The 21,987-nt window shown below is 43.6% G+C and overlaps 1 protein-coding gene across 9 annotated transcripts in view; it reads left to right on the top strand.

Annotated features, from left to right (window-relative positions):
- PPM1L (protein phosphatase, Mg2+/Mn2+ dependent 1L) overlaps positions 1 to 21,774 on the top strand; it is a 332,129-nt gene extending 310,355 nt beyond the window's left edge. For all 9 annotated transcript variants that reach the window (XM_070373943.1, XM_070373950.1, XM_070373999.1 and 6 more), the window contains 2 exons: positions 12,246 to 12,407; positions 15,993 to 21,774. In XM_070373943.1, coding sequence (XP_070230044.1) covers positions 12,246 to 12,407; positions 15,993 to 16,339 — 509 coding nt within the window. In that variant the 3' untranslated portion in view covers positions 16,340 to 21,774. The remainder of the gene's footprint in view (positions 1 to 12,245; positions 12,408 to 15,992) is intronic.
- The last annotated feature ends 213 nt before the right edge of the window (positions 21,775 to 21,987 follow it).

Here is a 21,987-nt window from a genome sequence, read left to right as displayed (position 1 = left end):
AAAATTTAACGTGTGCAATGTGCAACAGCCAATAAAGAGGCAGATGCGTGCATGCACACACACACACACATTGCACAGTTACAAAATAAACGTGAAATTTAACTTAATTTGTCTCCATAGAACTGAATGTAACAGATTTTGAGTCCATATTGGATCTGTTACTAAAATCTTACCATATTCATTAGCAGATATATGCTGTAATTTCCTGATTTTTCCTCAGGTTCTTAAGTGTAAATAAAAGTTGAGCCATGTGCTCGCACCCCTTTCCTCCAGGAGTGATCTACATATCAGGTCGTTGTTATTATCCTGGCACTTGCTGGGATGACCCAGGGTCTCCAGGACCTGTGATTGGAAGTATCTTATGCTCCTGAGAGGTGTCTTTCCTCCCTCAAGGCAAGCCCAGCAGTCTTCAGCTGTCCTCTCTGCTCCACATTGGGCTGTCCCAGTGGGCTCATTCAGCCATTGCCTCTCTACACTGGGGCAGAGGTTTCTACCCTTGGGCTCTACCCTGGAAAGCAAGGTCTAGTCTCTTGTGCTTTGAGCACCATATCATTCTTGGAGCTCCACACATCAAAGATTCTGTCTTCCCTCCACTTTCCCCCATCACAACCTTCCTGCCTGCCCAGGCTTACATGTCAGGGGAGCAGGAAGAGAGCAGTTGTGGGCAAGAGAACTTGCTCCATCTTCATATGCCTGTGGTTTATCCAAGAACCAAGGCTGATGGATGCTCAAGAAGATTTTTCTCTTGAGAACATTGTCTTTTTGTGAGTTTCCAATCTCTTTGAACCTTAGGAGCTAAATCTGACTACTTCTGACTCCTTGCACTTCAACCACATCTTGATGTTCCCTGGGGCAATGAGTGCCTCACACTGAGTGAAAGAGGGTTCTGTCCATACATGGGGCGGGAATTTCCATTAATATCTCCAGATGTCATCCTTCCAACACACCCGCACCCCACCACATACAGACACACACACATGCACACATACGTAGGTAGGTAGGTAGAGAGCTATATGGTAATTTAAGTAAAGATAATAACCTCCAGTTGTGTCTGATGCTTTGAGACCTAATGGGATGTAGCCCATCAAGCTCCTCTGTTCATGAAATTCTCCAGACAAAAATACTGAGTGGGTTGCCATTTCCTTCTCCAGGGGATCTTCCCAAACCAGGGATCAAACTCGGGTCTCCTGCATTTTAGGCAGATTCTTTACTGTCTAAACCACCAGGGAAGCTCCAGCTTAATAACCTCAAAGATCAGGTTTGTTGTTAATGGAAAGAATAGGGAAAAGGGTTGATTCTGCGCTGAGGAAAAAAAAGAAAAGGTCAAAGAAAGTGCAAATCTCTGCCGAGCACCAAATGAATCAGGCTGCACCTCTTATTCCCAGCCTTCTCCTCTTTGCTCTGCCTTTTATTAAAAAGCAAATGCCCCTTTTAATAAAGCTCAATTTCAGAAGTTCATATTGTACCTTGTTCCCATAGCATTCATAAGGAAGCAGAAACAGTACTTGTAATTTAAGGCTGGGAGCCCTAAAAAGAAATGAAATATCTCACTGAAGAATTCTGATATAACATGAAGACATGAAGAAAATATAGTAGTGTATCTCTGGCTTATGTAGGAAGAGTCAAAGAACCATGAAATTGATTTTATTTACCATTAAAAGACACAGAACTTAGAATCTAGGTTGTGATTATATAATTAGAAATTAATTTCAGCAGCATGTTATCATCTGAACTAAATGTCAGCCAGAGTAATGATAATGAGCAGGATGTTAATGAGTTTCAGAAAAGCATGCGTGCTTACTCATACCTCAAAATAGTCACGTCGGAGAGGAAGATGGAGGCTCCTAAAGTCTGAGGACTTGCTGCTGCTGTGGTTTTCTAAGACCCCCCAGTATGTGACCAGTTTAACAGGAAGTGACTCTTCAACATGTCCACACTGAACTACTAAAGTTGAAATGTGAAGTTGAAGAACACTTTAATTTTAAAATGCTATTCAACAGGGTCAGACAACATATCTATAATTTTAACTTTGGTGAGGTGTGAAAATTTAATGACTACTCCATCGGATTCTAAAAGTTTGACCGAGGTGGCTCAGTGGGTGAAAAATCCACCTGCAATGCAGGAGATGTTGGTTTGGCAGATCTACCCTGAGTTGGGTAGATCCCCTGGAGGAGGGCGTGGCAACCCAGCCCAGTATTTTTGCCTGGAGAATCCCATTGACAGAGAAGCCTGGAGGACTATAGTCCATAGGGTTGCAAAGAGTCAGACATGACTGAAGTGATGGATCACACACCCTAGCCTTAACCTCCCTCCCCCATAAAATAGATTATCTTATTTAGGATAGCACAGCTTATTTGTGGGAAAGAACTTTCTGGCACTTGTACATGGTTTCTTATTTCTTCTTGTCATTTTATTAATTACTGTATGTCTGCCAAGGAAGAGCCCAAATAAACCTAAATCTGGAATTAGACTACCTAGGGTTTAAAATAATAGAATTTGCCATCAAATTGATTGCCTCACAGTCAGCCAGTGTCAAACTCAATGGCTGATATTTTTGCTTATGCAAAAGTCTCAGAGAGGAAAAGAAAATTACAATTGGTAATAGAACTTGTTTTCTCACACGATGTTATTTCTGCCACTCTGCCCTCCAGCGTGTGATGAGGGGAAGTTGAGACAGCCTCGGTTATAAAGGAGGCCTGAAAGGGTGCCATGCTGTGGGGGGGCTCACATGAGCCTCTCTCTCTGTGTGGTGCGTCCTATCACTACTCTCTGTGTCTGGAAAGCCATGGAGATAGTTAGCCTTCTTAGTACTAATACTTCAGGCCTTCATGGAAGAAGGCCTTAATGTACCCTCAGTAATACCCAGATGTGGCCGCACATGTGTTACTGTCACTATTTCACTCTTCCAGCTTGGGCTTTTGGACTACTGCTAGTGAAGCTGAAAACCTCTTCATGTTCAGCTGTTCTGCTGAAATTCCTCACTGAGCGACCCTCTCGTCTGATCTCTTCCCTCCCAGGACAGGGGGTATGGGGTGGTGGGGCCAGGGTATAGCCCAGAAGCAGGGTTGCCCACATCACCGTGCATGTTTGCCCACAGGTTCTAGGAGGCACTGTTCACACTGTAGTCATTGTCAACTTGAACATGTACTATGGCCCTTTTTTGAAGATGGTAATCTCCTTAATAAATCTTTTAAGGAAGAGTTGCCTTAAGGCATCTGGTTTGCACAGAAACAAGAACCATGGGCTAGCCACAGCCTGCTTCAAGGTTGAAAGCAACACTCAGGCAACAGACTAGTTAAATTCTGTCCCTCACTAGCCGCATGATCTTGGGCTGATCTTTTAATCTCAGTTTTATCATCTGTAAAATGGGGACAATAGTACCTCATGGGCTGTTAGAATTAAAGAAATTACCTCTGCACATGGCAAATGGGGGCTTCTCTGGTGGCTCAGATGGTAAAGAATCCACCTGCAATGTGGGAGACCCAGGTTCAATCCCTCGATCGAGAAGATTGATCCCCTGGAGAGGGGAATGGCTATCCACTCCAGTATTCTTCCCTGGAGAATTCCATGGACAGAGGAGCCTGGTGAGCTACAGTCCACAGGGTTGCAAAGAGTCAGACACGACTGAGCACTAACACTTTCACTTGCTTTCATGGTGCATGGACAGTATATAGCAGCTCTCACAATTTGACCTACACGTGTCTCTCTGCACGTAGATCTCTTACCAGTTGCTTTCCATTCAAGGCTCTCGTAGCATAAAATAGCTTTCAAACTCGCACAAGACTCATTACAGTAGAGTTATTGACTTATGGTTTGAAAAGTTAATTACTATTAATTTAGTAGCCGTAGCCATGCATATTAATATAGAAATTCTAAAGATGGTCTGAGGATTTAGAGCATGGGATGCAAAGACTCAGGCAATAATGAGAGAAAAGGAATAAAGAAGGAAAGATTAGAGCTCACTCTTTAGTTTTTCAGACAGTGGATTGTCCCAGACAGGTGTGTCTCTGCCATGGCATTAACAATTACAGGACTGGTGAGCAGGCTTCAAGCAAGTCAAACTTGGGCGGACTTAGAGATTGTGCAGACGGGGGATGGGGCCCAGGATCCTTATCTGCAAGCTGCCTGACACTTTATCTGTGTTTCAGGGCTCATCACAAAGTTGGCTGTGGGAGGTAGGGGCTAGAAGCCCCTGCCGACAGTGATCTTATCATTTCCTGTAATGCTTTCATTAATGGCTGGCTTTGCCTGCTCTTTTTCCAATATGTTGCCCACCAATATAATTTCTGTCAGTTACCAGGCCTTGATGTCATCTAGGCTCTGGAATTGTGTTATTGAACTCACATTCATTGTCAAACCTTTTCAAGATAAACCTATCTTTGCTTATCATATGAATGTATTGATTCTCCTTTGCTGAGTATAAAGAATGGCTTTTAGGCAGCTGTAGCACCTTCACCGAAATAGTCATTCATTCTCTCTCCGTCCCTCTGTTTCTCTGTCTCTCTCTGCTCCTGTGTGTGTGTGTCCACTTCCTTCCCTTTCCCCTTGTCACCTCTTCTCCACTTATCTCCCAATTTCTTTCTCTCTTTTCTGAAGAAAAAAAAAGGAAAAAAATTAAATTCTCTTACAAAAGACTTTCTGTCACAGAGGGAAATCACTGTTAGCTTGAGCGAGTGGCATTCAGGGTGTGGTGCCTCACTGGGAAAACATCCTCTGCTTTGAAGCACGCAAGCACCGCCTAGTCGCACCCAGCTAATCCCATCCTGCTTTCTCCACTCAGCCCAGCCTCCCATTCCCTCACCAGAAAAAGTGAAACTGAAGCGTCAGGCACATAAGAAGATGTTGCAGTAAGCTGAACTTTCATAAAATAGGGATTCTCATTACTCCACTTTTTTAAATCATAGTTGTCTGCATACAGGAAGAGGGGGAGGGGAGTGCAAAGGGTTGAAGGTATTGTCTTTTGATGGGAACTCAGGGCTCAGTGGAGCTTCCCTGGTAGCTCAGACATTAAAGAATCTGCCTGCAGTGTGAGAGACCTAGGTTCGATCCCTGGGTTGGGAAGATCCCTTGAGAAGGGAATGGCTGCCCACTGCAGTATTCTTGCCTGGAGAATCCCATGCACAGAGCAGCCCGGAGGGCTACAGTCCATGGGGTCGCAGTTGGACATGACTGAAAGACTAACACTTTCACCTTCACTTTCAGGGCTGGGTGTTTTGCTCTGAGTAGTAATTGGAGATAGCCCTGCGCAGAGGTGAGGTGAGGCTGTGCAGGGAGCCTGAAGGCAGCTGAGGTTCCCTTGTCTGTCACTGAGTCGTGGATGGATAGTCACTGATGGTCAGATCTGAACTTGAACTTGACCATTATTGACAGTGGTGCTGTCGTCGTTTGTTACTGCTGTTCCTCTGTGTCTTTTTTTCTACCTGTACCACCCTAATACCATGACTGTCAGTTCTGCTTTTTCTGTTTTATGTCTTGAATACTTTGCTTCGTGCAGTGCAATATACTTTCCGAAATGTTGTGAATAATTTAGGGGATATGCCTTCTGAAACATTGTGAATAATTTGTGGTTTTAAGTAACGTTAAATTCATCTTAATGCAGAAAAGTATAAAGAGGAAAACAAAAGTGGTCTAACATCCTATCGACTGGATAACTGTTAACATTTTTCAAAAAATAACAGTATATATATTTACATAGGACAAAGGTGTGAATTTTTTCACACCTTTATTTTTGGGGGCTCCAAAATCACTGCAGATGGTGATTGCAGCCATGAAATTAAAAGACCCTTACTCCTTGGAAGGAAAGTTATGACCAACCTAGATAGTATATTAAAAAGCAGAGACATTACTTTGCCAACAAAGGTCCATCTAGGTTTTTCCTGTGGTCATGTATGGATGTGAGAGTTGGACTGTGAAGAAAGCTGAGCGCTGAAGAATTGCTGCTTTTGAACTGTGGTGTTGGAGAAGACTCTTGAGAGTCCCTTGGACTGCAAGGAGATCCAACCAGTCCATCCTAAAGCAGATCAGTCCTGGGTGTTCATTGGAAGGAATGATGCTGAAGCTGAAACTCCAGTACTTTGGCCACCTCCTGTGAAGAGTTGACTCATTGGAAAAGACCCTGATGCTGGGAGAGATTCGGGGCAGGAGGAGAAGGGGACGACAGAGGATGAGATGGCTGGATGGCATCACCAACTCGATGGACATGAGTCTGAGTGAACTCCGGGAGTTAGTGGTGGACAGGGAGGCCTGGCATGCTGCGATTCATGGGGTCGCAAAGAGTCAGACACGACTGAGCGACTGAACTGAACTGAACTGAAGATGTGAATTATGTAAATACTATAATTAGTATAAGTTGTATATCGATAAGCACCCCCACTTTCCTTACCAGCACCTCAGTCCTTAGCATCCCTCCCAACATTAGGGTCTGTGCAAGGTACGAAGCACTGTGATAAGAATACTGCAGTGAATAAGGTGTCACCCTGGGTCAAAAAGAAGTTACCAGTCTAATGGGTCAAAGAATCATTTGACCTACAGTTGCCTATTTGGTGTGCATTGAGGTTTTTTTTTAATTGTTGTTATCTGTATTATTTTTATTTGTTTTATCTTTTTATTTTATTTTGGAGTATAGCCGATTAACAGTGCTGTGATAGTTTCCAGTGGACAGCAGAGGGACTCAGCCATACATATACATATATCCATTCTCCCCTGAACTCTCCTCCCATCCAGATTGCTGTCTTACACTGAGCAGAGTTCCCTGTGCCATACAGTAGGACCTCGTTGGTTATCCATTTTAAATATAGCAGTATGTGGCCTGCGTTGTTTTTTTTTAAATAAAAGTGGTCAACATTATAAGTCAGAGTTCACATAAAAACAGCTTCTCTTGAAAAATCTGAATAACTATTTACATTGGGCCTTCGTTGCCCCCTGGCAGCTATTTTCATTGCAGAGGAAATGCTGTCCCCTTAGCATGCATTCTCTCGTTTGCCACAAGCCCTGCCACTGCTTGCTGTGGACCCAGCACTGAAACCTAATGTCAGCTGTCTCTTATCTTCATGCTTGCCCATTCTTAGAGTAGAAAAACATCTTCAGAACCCAGGATCCCGTCAGAAGTACAGAGGTTAAGCTACTCCAAGAGGATCATAAGCTTTTTCTTATACCTGAAGGCATAGGAGTTTGCAGTTCCTATTCAAAACCAGCAAAATGTTCAAGCTGGAAAGGATGTAAAGCTAATCCAAGTTGCTTACTTTTTACCTGCAGAAATTCAGATACGTTCTGATTGATCATTATTGAGAATTTGAAATGTATCAGCTTTAAGCTAATCCAGACTTACAGTTATATGAAAGGAAATTCATATCACACTAATCAGAATTTTTTCTGGTTTACAAACATATCTGTAACATGCACTAGTCTATACTACAAAAGGGGGCAAGTTAATGGGGAGTATTCGAAACACAGAAGTGCAGAAACTGGCCACAGAAGTCATTCCTTCTTGGAGGTGGAAGAGAAGAGTTTAGAGCAAGAAGGAGTGCCAGTTATCAAAGGTCTGGCCCAGGGAATCAGACAGTCCACGGGAGTGACCTGGGCAGGTTGCTGTACTGTCTGAGGCCTAGTTTCCCCATCTGTAAGATGGAGATAATTATGCCTTCTTATAGGTAGTGCAGATTAAGTTGCATAATATAAATAAAACGCTTAGCATTATAGTAAAATGCATAAACAGTAGGTCTATCATTGTTATTACTACTAATAATAATTCTGGATTCCCTGGTTTTTTAGTCAGTTTGGTCTTTCATTACATATGCACTGAGTTATGTAATCATGGATATGACACTTGAATTCTCTGAGTCCCGTTTTTCTCATCTGCTTAAATGGAAGAATAATACCTACCTCTTCTCGACCATAAGGTGTCAGGAAATCAACTGCAAGTGTGTTTTTGGGTTCATGGGCTTCCCTGATGGCTTAGACGGTAAAGAATTTGCCTGCACTGTGGGAAACCCAGGTTCGATCCCTGGGTTGGAAAGATCCCCTGAAGGAGGGAACGTCTACCCACTCTAGTATTCTTTGCCAGGCAGGCTACAGTCCATGAGGTTCCAAAGAGTCAGACACGACCGAGTGACTGACGCTAGTGGGGCATTCGTAGTGCTGAACAAACTGTTACTACTTTGTTGTTAGTTTCACTGGGAAAGTTTTAAATTAGGGTTTTAAAAGATGGCTGAGATGTCCCAAACTACTTATCCCTCATTAAGATTTACATTTTTCTCCAGCTCAACTCATCAGATGAATTCACTGAATAATGTTAGCCAATAAAAATTATTTAGGTAAGTCCAGAACAGATTTTCTTGTGTACTTTTACTTTGCATCCTAGAAATTAAATGAAGAGAGAACATGCTGGTTTAGAGGAATAAGCTAATGAGTAATTGGCCTTTGTGTGTTCTTCCCTAAGGGAAACAAGAATAGAACAACACAAAAACGTGCCTGCTTTGCTGAAGTACAAATTGAGGTCAGAAGTAGACACAGATTGCTCATGTAATGGTCACCATGATGCATTTTTATTGCTTCCCAATGTGCTATGGCTTTGGAAGCTGTTGATGATGGGCATCCTATCCATGTTTCATTTGCATTGGCCAGGAGCCTGGACTGGAAGAAAGAGCTAAGGCCAGGCCTAGGCTGAACTTCGGTCTACTTGCTAACAGTGTGCCTGTGAGCATGCTTATACATGTACAGGAGGGTCCTTATGTTTTGATCAGTGTAAAAAATGTATTTTGCTACAGTTGGGTATCTCCCTGCTGTGGCAATATCTAGAAGATGTTGTACAGTGTGCTGTTGAACTGGTTTGATATACTCAGAGCAAGACGGCAGGTGCTTAGCATAATATTAGATCAGGACCAAAGAGAGTGTGTGATTGTTTATCACTCCTCTGTTAATGTGTTTATTCAGCAAATGTCGAGGTCTGTGGTATTCTAGACTTCAGCATTACAGGAGGAAGAACAAGCAGGTGATATTCTTACTCTTGTGAAGTTTACATTGTACAGGGGAAGATTGCATTAAATAAATTGCTTAAAGAAATAAACAAGATATTTACATAATTATATGTTCTGAAGGCAATAAAGGACATCAAGAGGAAATTAGATCCCCCATCAGAGAAGGCCTCTGAAGATGTCACTCTTGAACTGAATCATCACCATGTGCAATTTAGCCCGTGTCAAGGACCAGGCACTGTGCTAGGCAGAGGGAACACAGAGGCCCAAAGACAAAAGGCTTGGCGTGTTTCCTCTTGGGCATAATGTTTTTCTGGCATTTTTCTCAACCACCAGGTAGTTACATTCTGCTATAATGTAAGATTAGATTATAAATTATCTCTTGTAATCCTGAGCTAAGACTGCAAATTCCAAACAACAAGTTGTTTACAGTGAAGCATCGTGTTTTGTTTCCAATCATGCTTGGGCCTCCACCCAGGACACAGGCAGGTTTCTGCGGAGGGAGAATGGTAACATTTCAGTCATCCTCAGTGCTTCCTGCAACTCTCGTTCTGCCATCTGGGGCTCACCGCTTTTGTCCGGTCTACGAACCTATTGTTGACACAGGCAATTTCCGCTTTCTCAAAGCGGTACATTCCTGAAATCCACATCAGAAGGTAGATTTTATTGACCCATAGAAACAATGGGATTGTTTTCTTGACAGAGAAGTTGGCAAGCCGTGAATCTTCACGTGTGAGGGAAGCAAAGCAGTCACACTAAATCTCTCATCCAGAAATCCCCTTATTGAACAATGAGCCCTTGAACCAGTTAGGATACCACAAGAAGAAATAACAACAAAATCCAACATAAAAAGCCTTAAAACGTAAGGACATTTGGTGTCTCCCAGAGCAAGAACAGGGCAAGTCTAGGCTAGTTCAGAAGTCCTGTGATGTCTCAGGGACCCAGGTTCTCACCCCTTGGCTCCGCTTCCTGGGCACAGAGCCTTGACTCTGAGCTGTAGCCACTCCTGGTGCAACATGGCTGCCACCCCTCCAGGAAACACAGGAGCCACACGAGGCCAAGGAAATGGGTTGCGTTCTGCATGGTGTCTCCTTCAGTGAGAGAGAAAGCCTTTCCCAGAAGCCCAAGTAGACATTTCCTTAAGTGCTTGTCCATGGAGCACCCAGTGCCCCTCCCCACTGTCTTCGAGACACCAGGACATTACTCTAGACTTCTGCCCTCTCCTTTATGTCCTTATTCTCTATGACCTGTCCGTTCTGATTTTAAATAATCTGTCACTGATCCTCGATCCTTTTGTTTATGACAGTAATTCACATTCTCATGAACTCTCCCTGTTCTCCCTGCTTCCAGTTTACCTTCCACAAAGCCACTGATGTGATCTTATAGAACACAGATCTCATCATATCACTATCCTGCTTAAAATCCTTCAGGGTTTTTAAACCCGTATACAATTAAATCTCAATTTTTTTTTTTTTCCTGACCATAGGAATGACCTCTCTCCTCTTAAAAAAAAAAAAAAAGATACATGGCAGCTCAATTAAGCTAACAATGGATATAGAGCTGCAATGACTGAAATGAGGATGTGGAAGGGGCTCATAGCTCATCCAAGTGGATCCTTTTGCTTCCCTCATATGGGGACCTCAAAGTCCTTTCTGGGATATGATTTCTCAAAGTGCACCAAGTGAGAAGAAAAGGGGGTCTTTGAGTTGAATAATGCCCCCAAACCATGCAATACCCCAATAACATAGTGTCTCCATTTCACCTTTCAAACTTCCAAGCGTGTGCCTTTTAGGAGAATTTGTGCTGTCATTGTGATCACCAGGTTAACACAAGCAGATGCTTGAAGACAAAGTGAGGCCAGTTGAACACCAGAATGCAGCTAATATCAAAAACTAAGAATAACAATTTCTAATCATATGGATTGTTCTTATGGTTACATTTTCATTCTTACAGTTTTTTTAAGATGAAAGGTTTGTGATTTGCTTTGATAATCCTGAGATTAGTCTTTTTTCCTTTCACAAGGCCTTTCATATTAGACATCCTGAGACATCCAACATTTCATGCGTTTCCATTTCTAATCAAGGCACTTTTGAGCTACACAGGCTTTAGCATGGAATTTTGAATAGAACTATATAATAGCTGATTATTCTCCTCCCTCTTGATATCAACCTGTATTTATTCTTTATGTCTATTTAAAGAATTTAGCCTTTGCTGTTGTTCTATGAAGAGCAAGAGCTGTTTAGATGCAGTTTACATTCTGTTAGGGAATATGATCTTCTTAATGAGGAGGTTAAATATTAATGAAGACTAATTGATGCATAATTTTAATAAGGAAGGTCATTATCAATTTGAAGCAACAGCTTAATGGATTATGCGTTTCAGCAGGTATTTGCATATTCAGTGACACTGTCAGAAGGCCGGGGGAGAAAGGTGAGGGGCTAAACAGAGGGTAATGGGCAGGTAAGAAGGATGACCTCCAACTAGACCAGACTCTGTAGTTCTATTGCTTTTATCCATTCTTGTTCCAGGAAGTTTGAGGAGAGGGAACGTGTCCTTTTGTGTCTTTGGGCCCCAGGCAAACAGCTCTTCACTCTTACTTCGCTTCTGACTCTGACCACCTCCAAGCCCCACCTCCTATTGGCCTAGGTGTCATTTCCCTCATCACAGTAGGTTTTCCTGCCTCTCCCTTGATAGTCTGCCACATCACACCCTGGAGCTGACCTATTTCTGGCCACTGGTCTTTCCTCTCAGACTCTGTATAGACTAGTTTGCATAGGCTGTGCCCCTGGCTCCATAGGATCTGGTTGTTACCATCTGTCATTTGCTGGTCTGTCCAGGTGCTCCCACTGAGAGACGCCCCCCCCCCCACCTTATTCTTCCCACTTTCAACTGGGATTTCACAGAACCTAAGCACCAACAAGAAGCAGAAAATAAGTATCCATTGTCTGAAGCTTCAAGCCGATTTTGATTCTCTCCTAATCCTTTTAAGTGTGATATGCACTTAAATCAAGAGAACCAGAGACAACAATGATTTGGGAAAATGATCATCTTATCCTAGCCATTTCAGTGACACTCCAACATGGTTAAGAAAATTGACTGTCAGATATGATCAGTGTTGTTGAAGTGAACAGCCCTCCTTCCCGGAGTGGCTGGAGTCAGATGCTCACCCAGCAGGAGTGGTTTTAATGCCTGAAGACGCCAGTAACCTCGAGAAGCAGCTTAACCTCAAAGCGCCGCTGACCGCCCATGTGGCCTCTCTTCTCTGTTTTGCAGGTACAACGTGTTTGATTGCTCTGCTATCAGATAAAGACCTCACTGTGGCCAACGTGGGTGACTCGCGTGGGGTCCTATGTGACAAGGATGGGAACGCCATTCCTTTGTCTCATGATCACAAACCCTACCAGCTGAAGGAGAGGAAGAGGATAAAGAGAGCCGGTGAGCTTATCAGTGCCTCCAAGGACTGTGTGCTGTCTCGTTCAAGTGGCCTAGGTGGTTTCCGGGAGATTCCCTGGGAGAGACACTCCTTTACCCAGTGAGGAGCAGATCAGTACAGAGGCTGTGGCTGAGGCAGCTGGGACTGGACTTTGTAACATTTCCCATCAAATGCGTGGCCACTGAATTTGCCCTTCTTCATGGCCAACGTGTCCACAACAGCCAAAAAAAGCCCTTAGTTTAAAGGCTAATGGGATCTTTGGGCCATTGCTTGCCATACTCTGCTTCCTTTCAGCCATGCCAAACTACTAACCACCAAATGAACCATGGAGCTCACACGTCTGTGCCTTTGCAAGTGTTGCCCACACTGTCCAGTGGACAATAATGACCTTGCCCTTTAAGACTTGGTTTCGGGATGTCCTTTTGGCAGCCTTCCCTGTCACACTGAGCCAAAGGCTTCCCCAGTCTGGCTTAGGTACCTCTTCAGTCTTTCCCTGGCATCCTGTGTGGACCTCTTGGGTCACTTTTCGTAGGATGTGGACATATCTGGCCCTTTCATCTGTCTTGCCTTCCTGATCATGAGTTCTTTAAGGCAGGAACTTTGGTGTGTTCATCTGTATACTCCCAACTCCAAGCTCAATGCCTGATCCAAGTATATATGTCAGTTGGAGGAGGAAGAAAATCCCTTTTTTATTTTTTCAACATCTAGGGGCTGGAGGTACAAATGGACATCCTGGGATTGAGACGGGGTAGGGGATGGAGTAGACAGACATTATTAATAAATAAGTTAAAACAGGTAAATTATCTAGTCTATTACAAGGTGATAACTGCTATGGAGAGACACAGAACAAGTTAGGGAAAGGGGAGTGTTGGGGTGGTCAGTGTGGGCCTCACTAAGGTGACATTGGCAAAGACAAAGAAAGATTATCAGTTGCTGATTACATTTTCATAGTTAATTTGGGGGGATTCTTTTCTACCTGTAGGCTTTCCTGGTGGCTCAAATAGTAAAAAGTCTACCTGCAATGCAGGAGACCTGGGTTCGATCCCAGGGTCAGGAAGATCTCCTAGAGAAGGGAATGGCACCCCACTCTAGTAGTCTTACCTGGAGAATCCCATGGACAGAGGAGCCTGGTGGGCTCCAGTCCATGGGGTCACAAAGAGTTGGACACGACTGAGCAACTGACACTTTCGTTTTTTCTACCTGTGCAGGGGAGGACCCCTTCTCTCCCCAAACTGACCACCACAGCTTGTAGCCCCTGTGTTGCATGCCACGCGGCAGGCCCTGTTGCCCAAGGGAGCTCAGGTCCCCCAGGTTGTTGCCCAAGAAGTGCCCCTGCCCCCTGGGGGAGTCTGCAGATTGACCTTCAATCTCTGCATACCAGCTTCTGCCCAGAACCTAATCAACGTTTGAGTTCTCACAGTGGGAAGCTGTACTGTTGAATCCAAAATTGTTGAATTTTATTACAACCTCCTGCTTCAGTGACTCCTTGAGATGCAGAATAATTTTTAATGAAAGCTCTGGTCAGGTTTTCTGTCAATGGGACGGCACAGTGTTTTAAGAGCATCTGTCAAGCTTTGATGAGTTTCCTTGCTTATGAAGACAGCATCTCCTCAGTCATCCACTGTGACCCTGGACTTGGGATACAGTCAGCTTGCTCTTGAGGAAGCACAATGGGGATGTGTATACGGTACACCTGAGATGCCACCTTAGAGCTCTCTTCTGACATGTCAGCCCATTTTATCCTCTCTCCTCCTCCCTGCCCCCACCCGGAAGTGATTGTAGGAACAAATTCAGACCGCGTCTCCAAGGAGGTTAATCTCACCTGCTGTGTACCTGAGGGTGTACTTTACAGCAGGACTTAATGAGCAATGATTGGTTTTATTATATTTATGTGTGTTTTCTCTGGCCTCAGCCTTCCTTTCTGGACACCTATCCCCCTTCTGTTTGGTGTCGTAATACCCTCCAACCAATCTAGGTCAAAATACGCGTCATTCTTTCTGTCTCCCTGCCTTAAGCTGTTTGTACAACAGTAGTGATGTCGGCTGCCATTTACCATGCATTCACTTTGTGCTGGGAGCTAAGCTGGGTGCTTTACATACACTTTCTCTTTCCCTACCTTGTGAGGTTGATAATGTTGTTCTCATTTTACAACCAAAGAAATGGAGTCTCAGAGAGGCTTGTGTGCCCAAGGACACACAGCTAGTGAATGGTGAGACCAGAATTGAAACCCCAGTGACTCCAGAGCCCGTACTCTTGCCCGGGAAACCACTCTTCCTGGAATGTTCTTGTACATCCCTGCTCATGGAAGTCCTACCTATCGTTCTGTTCAGAGCTGAGCTTTAATGCTCACTCTGCCCTGATTATCACAACTGGAAATCGTCCCTCTCTCTTCTATCTGCCTATAGCATTTAACAGGTGCTAGGTTTTCCCTGAAAAAATACTGCTCTGTGCTTGTAGCTGTTAATGCAGGTGGATTTCCCCTCCTGCCAGACTCTCTGCTTCTTTAGGAAAAGGTATAGATCTTGTCCAACTTTATAGCCTGCAAACTGCCCTGCATGGAGAATATATTTAATAAATATCTGACATAACATGCAAATGAACAAAGTTCTAGTTCCCTTAAAGAAAACATAATAATAGATAGGGACTGTGAAAGTGAAGTTGCTCAGTAGTGTCTGACTCCTTGCAACCCTATGGACTGTAGCCCACCAGGCTCCTCCAGCCATGGGATTTTCCAGGCAAGAATACTGGAGTGAGTAGCCATTTCTTTCTCCAGGGGATCTTCCCGACTTAGGTAGGGATCAAACTCAGGTCTTCCACATTGCAAGCAGACTCTTTACCATCCGAGCCACTGTGTAATACTGAGTGCATGTTATATTCAGACACTGTGCCAACTGATTAATATAGAATAACTCTATTTCTCACAGCTTCTCGATGGAATAGATACTATTATTGTCCAAATTTTGCAACCAGGGAAACCAAGGATTAGAGAGTTTCTCATCCAGAGTCACTCCAAGCTAGAAGTAACAGAGCCAGGAATCAGATCCTAGTAGACTGACCCGAGAGCCTGAGCCTTTAACAACTGTGCTTAAGTACACCATTCTTTAATCCCTTTCCCAGTCAGGGAGCTGTTTGCAATCAATACAGGCACAACCAAGGGCGGCCTCATGCTAATGATGGGTCCCAGTGGTTGTATCTGGTACCAGCCACATGCCTTTTGGTGTTGTTCTGCTGATGTCTCTGAGTCCTCTCCCTGGGGCTTCCTACAATCAGTCACTGAACTGCTAAGGTGTCCTTTAGTTATTAACAAAAACTGATGCTCTCACCCATCCATCCCTCCTACCCTCAATATTCCTACTGATTTAGTCTTGAAGACCTTTAAGATGCCAAGGATGAGGGCCTGAGGATCTACTAGTAGAGGATCAGACGTCAAGCCATGCAGGAGGAACACTGCTCCCTCCTGGCAGCACCAGCAGGAGCACGTATGACAGGTCACACACAGTAGGTCAGCCCTTTGCAGGTGCACACGAATCACACCAGGATGTGAGAGAGCAGCTGCTCAAGCTAATGGGCTCATTCTCTCTTTCTAGGTGGTTTTATCAGTTTCAATGGCTCCTGGAGGGTCCAGGGGATCCTGGCCATGTCTCGATCGCTGGGGGATTATCCACTGAAAAACCTCAATGTGGTCATCCCAGACCCAGATATCCTGACCTTTGACCTGGACAAGCTCCAGCCCGAGTTCATGATCTTGGCATCAGATGGCCTCTGGGATGCTTTCAGCAACGAGGAAGCTGTTCGATTCATCAAGGACCGCTTGGATGAACCTCACTTTGGGGCCAAGAGCATCGTTTTACAGTCCTTTTACAGAGGCTGCCCTGACAATATAACAGTCATGGTGGTGAAGTTCAGGAATAGCAGCAAAACAGAAGAGCAGTGAACCCTTCGGGGTCTCAGCTGCCTTAGACTAAAGGACTTTCAACACACTGGTCTCTTTTAATGTAGTGAAAGGTGTGGGAGTTACAATTAGGATCATCCATCCCAGACATGGGGTTCCCCATCCCCAACTGTCTTAAGTCTATGTGCTGTGTGAACAGAGGGTGCTCTTGGCCAATGTAGTTGAGATGCTGGAAAATGGTTTCTTCGTGTTTTCCCAACTCTTTCATCCAATGTCCAAAATATATATAGCTGTAGAGTCACATGTATGAAGTGAAAGGCGTATGTGCCATATATCCTCCTTTGGCAGTTGCTTTCAAGATCCCTTACAGGGCCCTCCGATCATCAGACCTTGTGTCCTCTCGCTGGAGCAATGAGCAGGGCAGGACTCCCAGGAATGCTGTGGGTAACTCATGAGTCAGAGCCAGTGTGGCCATGCCCCTTGCTGAGAGGCAGAGCTGTCTCTAGGGTGCTTTGTCCTCCTAAGCCCAGTTTTTCTGCTCTGCAGCAGCCCAGAAACAGATTTGAAAATGGTTTATTATTCCACAGCTGTTCTTGAAGGCTGAGGGAAGTGGGGAGGAGGAGAACCGCGTGCACCCCTGAAGTCACCTTCCCCCGCCTTCATTAGTTAAATAGACTTTGTATACCACCCAACCAGTCTTTGTGTGTTTATCCTAATCATGCATGGCCTTAACCTTTTGCTTACACCTTACCTAATGGAATAGGCAGCTGTTAAACTTTACCACCAGACACCGTGATTTTTTTACAGTACCAAGTGGAAAAAAGCAAATCGCAACACCATAATTCCTTTTACCTTTAAGGATAGATGGGGAAATCACAGCCAAATAAGTCACAGCATCCCCTGGGAAGTTTGCTGCTTTGCATTGGGAGAGAAAGCCACTGAGGTTGCCTTCCTGACTTGAGTGCCAGCTGCCTAGTTTTGTGCATTTCTTTCTCTCCAAGTAGCTTTTGAGTGTCTCTCAAGTGTTGTTCTGAGAAGCAGCTGCATAGAACTGCATGTGTGCCCCCTGAAGCCATTCAGAGTCCCCAGCCTCCTGTTGGAATTCGGTAGTGAATTACTGGGATGTGCTTCTGCTAGATGGTGGAAAGGCAGCAGTCTTTAATGTTTGGTTGCAAACCATTGAGTTATTTTGGGGCCAGACCTGCTACTTTTCATTTCTTATCACCAATGTCACGTTTCCAATCTCAGTATTTTATTATGGAAAATGCTGGGCTCAAACAGCCAAACAAGATTTTCACGGCATCCCCACCCAGTCTGTGTCTGAAAAACCAGGGCATCCACCTGGTTTTGTCCTTCCAGAGTGGGCATTTGTCTTTATGGCTTCTCCGAGGCCCCATTCGCTGACCACCTCCTCCCCTGCCTTCTTCAAATGTGGAAGGTCCTAGGAGAGAACTCGGGAGGATGCAAAGATCCCCTTGTGGCTGCCGAGGACTGTGATCTGTCTGGATCCCTCTGAGCTCTTAACCTTTCTTTAACTGAAAGAATAATGGTTTCCCAAGTGATGTACTTACTTTTGTAAACTAACATTGGAATCTACAATATTAGAATTAGAACCTTGGTTTTGGTTTTTTTAAGTGTAGCATGTTCCAGTACAAAATACCTGCCTTCATGGTAGACTGGAGTCTCTGCCTCTTGAGAGGCACAACATTTGGACGTGTGTATTTGAGGTGGGGGTGGGGAGGGAGTTGTGGGAAACATGCTGGTTATGACCATTGATGGGATGGTCGGGCCAGGTGGCCTGAGTTTGGGGATTCGGGACATTCTGATTATGAAGTTACTGGAGCCACCCTCTACCTGGAGTCCAGGAGTAACCAGTGTCAGCATGTTACAGTACATAGTTAATTTTCCTTTTTCTATTTTAAACTTAGCCCGGAATTCATAAATAACCATGGAAAGACCTTTTTAAGTTCTGTGATCATTGTTATTGTGTAAAATGAAAATGGTACTGTTTTGGTGAAGATGAAGAAGAAAAGCTACTAAATTAGTAAATCAGTGTTTCTCTGCCCTGTGAAATGTCTTAGTAGATGGTGCTGAGTGCAGGAGTGTGTGGCTTTCCCTCTGACTGAGGTTCACAAGGCATCTTCTAAACTTTTCTTTGTAGAAATGAACCCATTCCTGACTTTAACCAAGTAGTGTGTGTATTTTTTACTGCCTCTTTTTCTCCCAGTTTGGCTTGTAGATTTTTGAAACAGGCAAAAATAGCTGCAATTTGATGAATAGTTATGTCTCAAGTCAGGCTACTTTGTTCCCTTCCCCATTCTCCTGGAGCTTGATCTCTCTCTCTCTCTCTCTCTTTCTCTCTCAGCTGCCTCCAGCCTCTGGGGGTGGTCTGCAGACCTCACCCGGGGTGCCCTGTGGCTCTCCAGCCAGCCGCCCCATTTTCTAGGGACATGAAGGTTGAGTCTAGTTAGGGAAACTGACTTGAGAAGTTTGCATGTGAAGCTTCCTGAAATAGCACTGCCAAAGCTTTGGAACCGTCACCCCAGCTTCCCAGCCCGAGTTCGCATTGCCAATAGCTCCCATGGTGCCAAATTTTGGAATGGTTTTATAGTCTTTAAGAAATGAAGCTGGGAACCAATGATCATGTGCTTATGACCCCCCAGCAAGATGCCAAGCCCAGGTCTTCATTAATGCACTGCTTTCCTGCTGCTCTAGTGGCAATTTGTACTCTTACAATGGCTCAGAATTTGGTGCGGGGGTGGGGGGTGGCAGGGAGGGGAGAAGTCATGGAAACTTTTTTTTTTAAGTCACTGTATTTGCAGATCTCTAGTGAAAGGAATAAATTAATACTTACATGGAAAATTCTGAAACTAGCTCCCAAGACCAGCATTTATTTTATGTGACCAACTTGCCCAAAGCACTTGACTCTGAGGTCACCATTCTAACACAGCATAACTGTACATGTTCCTGGTAACCAAGGCTACATTCTGTTCCTAGCCTTGGACTGAAGGCATTGGCCTCTAGCGTCTTGTCTATGTGGTAAGAGTATTACAGAGTGTTTTACAGAGTGAAGGAGCATATGAAAGTGAAAGTGTGAGTCACTCAGTTGGGTCCCACTCTTTGTGACCCCATGGACTGGAGCCTACCAGGCTCCTCTATCCATGGGATTCTTCAGGCAAGAGTACTGGAGTGGGGTGCCATTGCCTTCTCCAGAGATCTTCCTGACCCAGAAATCAAACTTGGGTTCCCTGCATTGCAGGTGGATTCGTTACCGTCTGAGCACCAGGGAGCCCATGCAATTTGGATATTTAAAATGGGCCTTATTACATACAACTGATGTGATTTCAACCCATGAACATTTTGTGCAGACAGGATTACGTGAGTGATGGCATCGCCAACCCTATCTGAAGTGGTTCTAGGAAGTTGATTACACAATTGAATTGGATCACTGGAATGTTCATCCATACATGAGGGATTCACAAAGGGAGTGATCACTTCTTCCTTTGCCAAGTATACTTTGATTTTCCTGACTTCCCCCCCGCTCCGCCCCCCCCCCCCCAGCCGAATTGATGCTAGATCTAACTCTCTTGCAACTGGAAACACAGAAAGTTTAGAAAGGGCAACAGTTCATTGTACATTTGGAAGTACAGTAATCCATACTCTGGATAAGGTTTTATTTTCCAGTGATCTCAGAAAATTGTTTCCTTCTTTTGACCCAGTATGAGACTGATTTTGATGTTCATTAGCTCATCACACCAGCATTCCTGACCTAGCTCTGCAGAAATGATATGACCATTAGATACCATAAAGTAAAGTAAAATAAATTTGCTCAATTGTGTCCAACTCTTTGCAACCCCATGGACTGTAGCCTACCAGGCTCCTCTGTCCATGGGATTTTCCAGGCAAGAGTACTGGAGTAGGTTGTCATTTCCTTCTCCAGGGGATCTTCCCGACCCAGGGATCGAACCCGGGTCTCCCACATTGCAGACAGACGCTTTACCATCTGAGCCACCAGGGAAGCCCATTAGACTAGGGCCTTTTTAATTGCCCCTGGATTAACTCATTCATATCTAGACTTTGAAGCTAATTAGTTGAGCACTGCAGGAGTGTTCCCCCAGCATGTTCCACAGGACACAAGCTCCAAAGATACTCTTCCTCATATAGGGTTCCAGGGTCAAAAGAGTTTTGGAAAACATACTATCTTAGAAAGTTAGTACATTGAAGGTTCTAATTTAAATATCCTCTGAAGAAAGCTAAAAAAAAAAAAAAAATACCACATATGTAGTTCTAGTGTTTTCCAGATTCATCTGACCATGGAAACTTTTTTGAGTAATACCTAGTAACACTCCAAGAAGCCTGTGTTCCATAGGAACCACTTTGGGAAATTCTGCTATATGGAAATATTACTGTTTTCTCATTCAGTGACTCTTAGTGGTTGCAGCATAGTTTGCCATTTAGAAGCACTCATCCTTTCATGGAAGAGGCTGATTTGTTAATGAAAGCAGGATTAAGAAATAGTATGATTTACTTTGACCTTCAGCAGCCTCACATCAATAGTAGAAGCTCGGTGATCTTGCTTGAAACTCTAAACATGGGCTCCCTTCTTTTTGTATGAATAATAAGCAAAAACCTTGCTACAGCTAAGGATTTTTAAAATTTGTTCCAAGACCTTTTAGTTGCTTTTGTGAAGTTATCTTTGCTTTTCAGATAGAATCAAAATAAATACTTATATTTTATCACTATGTGAGAGTAAGAAAATCTATTTAAAATAATAGAAAAGGGAGGATAGCAGATTTGGTATTAATTCATTTTTTAAATTCTAACTAGACTTTTAAAAATTATGTATCCATTGTATAATAATGGAAATGTAAATGATTTACATTTACTTACTCTCTTTTCTTATTCATTCTAAAATCCTTATCCCATGTTGTCCCATCTTTCACGTTTTATATATATAATTAAGTTTGGCAAGTTATTTCTTGCCTAAAATGTAAGGCTTGACTATAGCTCCATAATTGTCACTCTCAGCCTGGGTAATATGTTCAGAAAGCTCTGAGAGAGAATCCACACCACAGAGGAAATAAATCTAGTTGAAAACATGGTACAAAGTGAATTTACAGTAAAGTCATTATCTTAAAATTACAGCCAGTATTTAGGAATACACTCTCTCGTTGTTATCCAAAATAGCATAAAACTGAAAGTAAGACCACTTAGACTAGGTGGCAGATTGCACAGAGCAAGTGATTGTGAGGTTTCCATTATATACCTGATTCTAAAACTTGTTTTCTAGTATGTAAGTTTATTTGCTAATTCTTAATAATGTTGATGCTTTGTCCATTATTTTTTATTTTTACCACTGTTAAGCCGCAAACTGTTTAACCAAGGGTTGATTATGATCATGTTCATGTGTTTAGTAATAACCACACCTTCATTTGTACAATCACTTCAATAAATCCAAGTTAAGGACTTTGAAGAGAGCATGTAGTAACTGTTCATTTTAACAGATCATCACCGGCATTTGCACAATTCACAACTCCACCAAAAAAGATGTAAATTGATATAGCCTCTATGGAGAACAGTATGGAGATTCCTTTAAAAACTAAAAATAGGATTACCATATGACCCAGCAATCCAACTAGGCATATACCCAGAGAAAACATACTTCAGAGAGATAGATGCACCCCAGTATT

Source organism: Bos mutus, chromosome 1, assembly GCF_027580195.1.
Source record: "Bos mutus isolate GX-2022 chromosome 1, NWIPB_WYAK_1.1, whole genome shotgun sequence".
Lineage (NCBI taxonomy): Eukaryota > Metazoa > Chordata > Mammalia > Artiodactyla > Bovidae > Bos > Bos mutus.
Note: the sequence above shows the minus strand (reverse complement) of the source record. Positions and strands in the feature narration are given on the sequence as shown.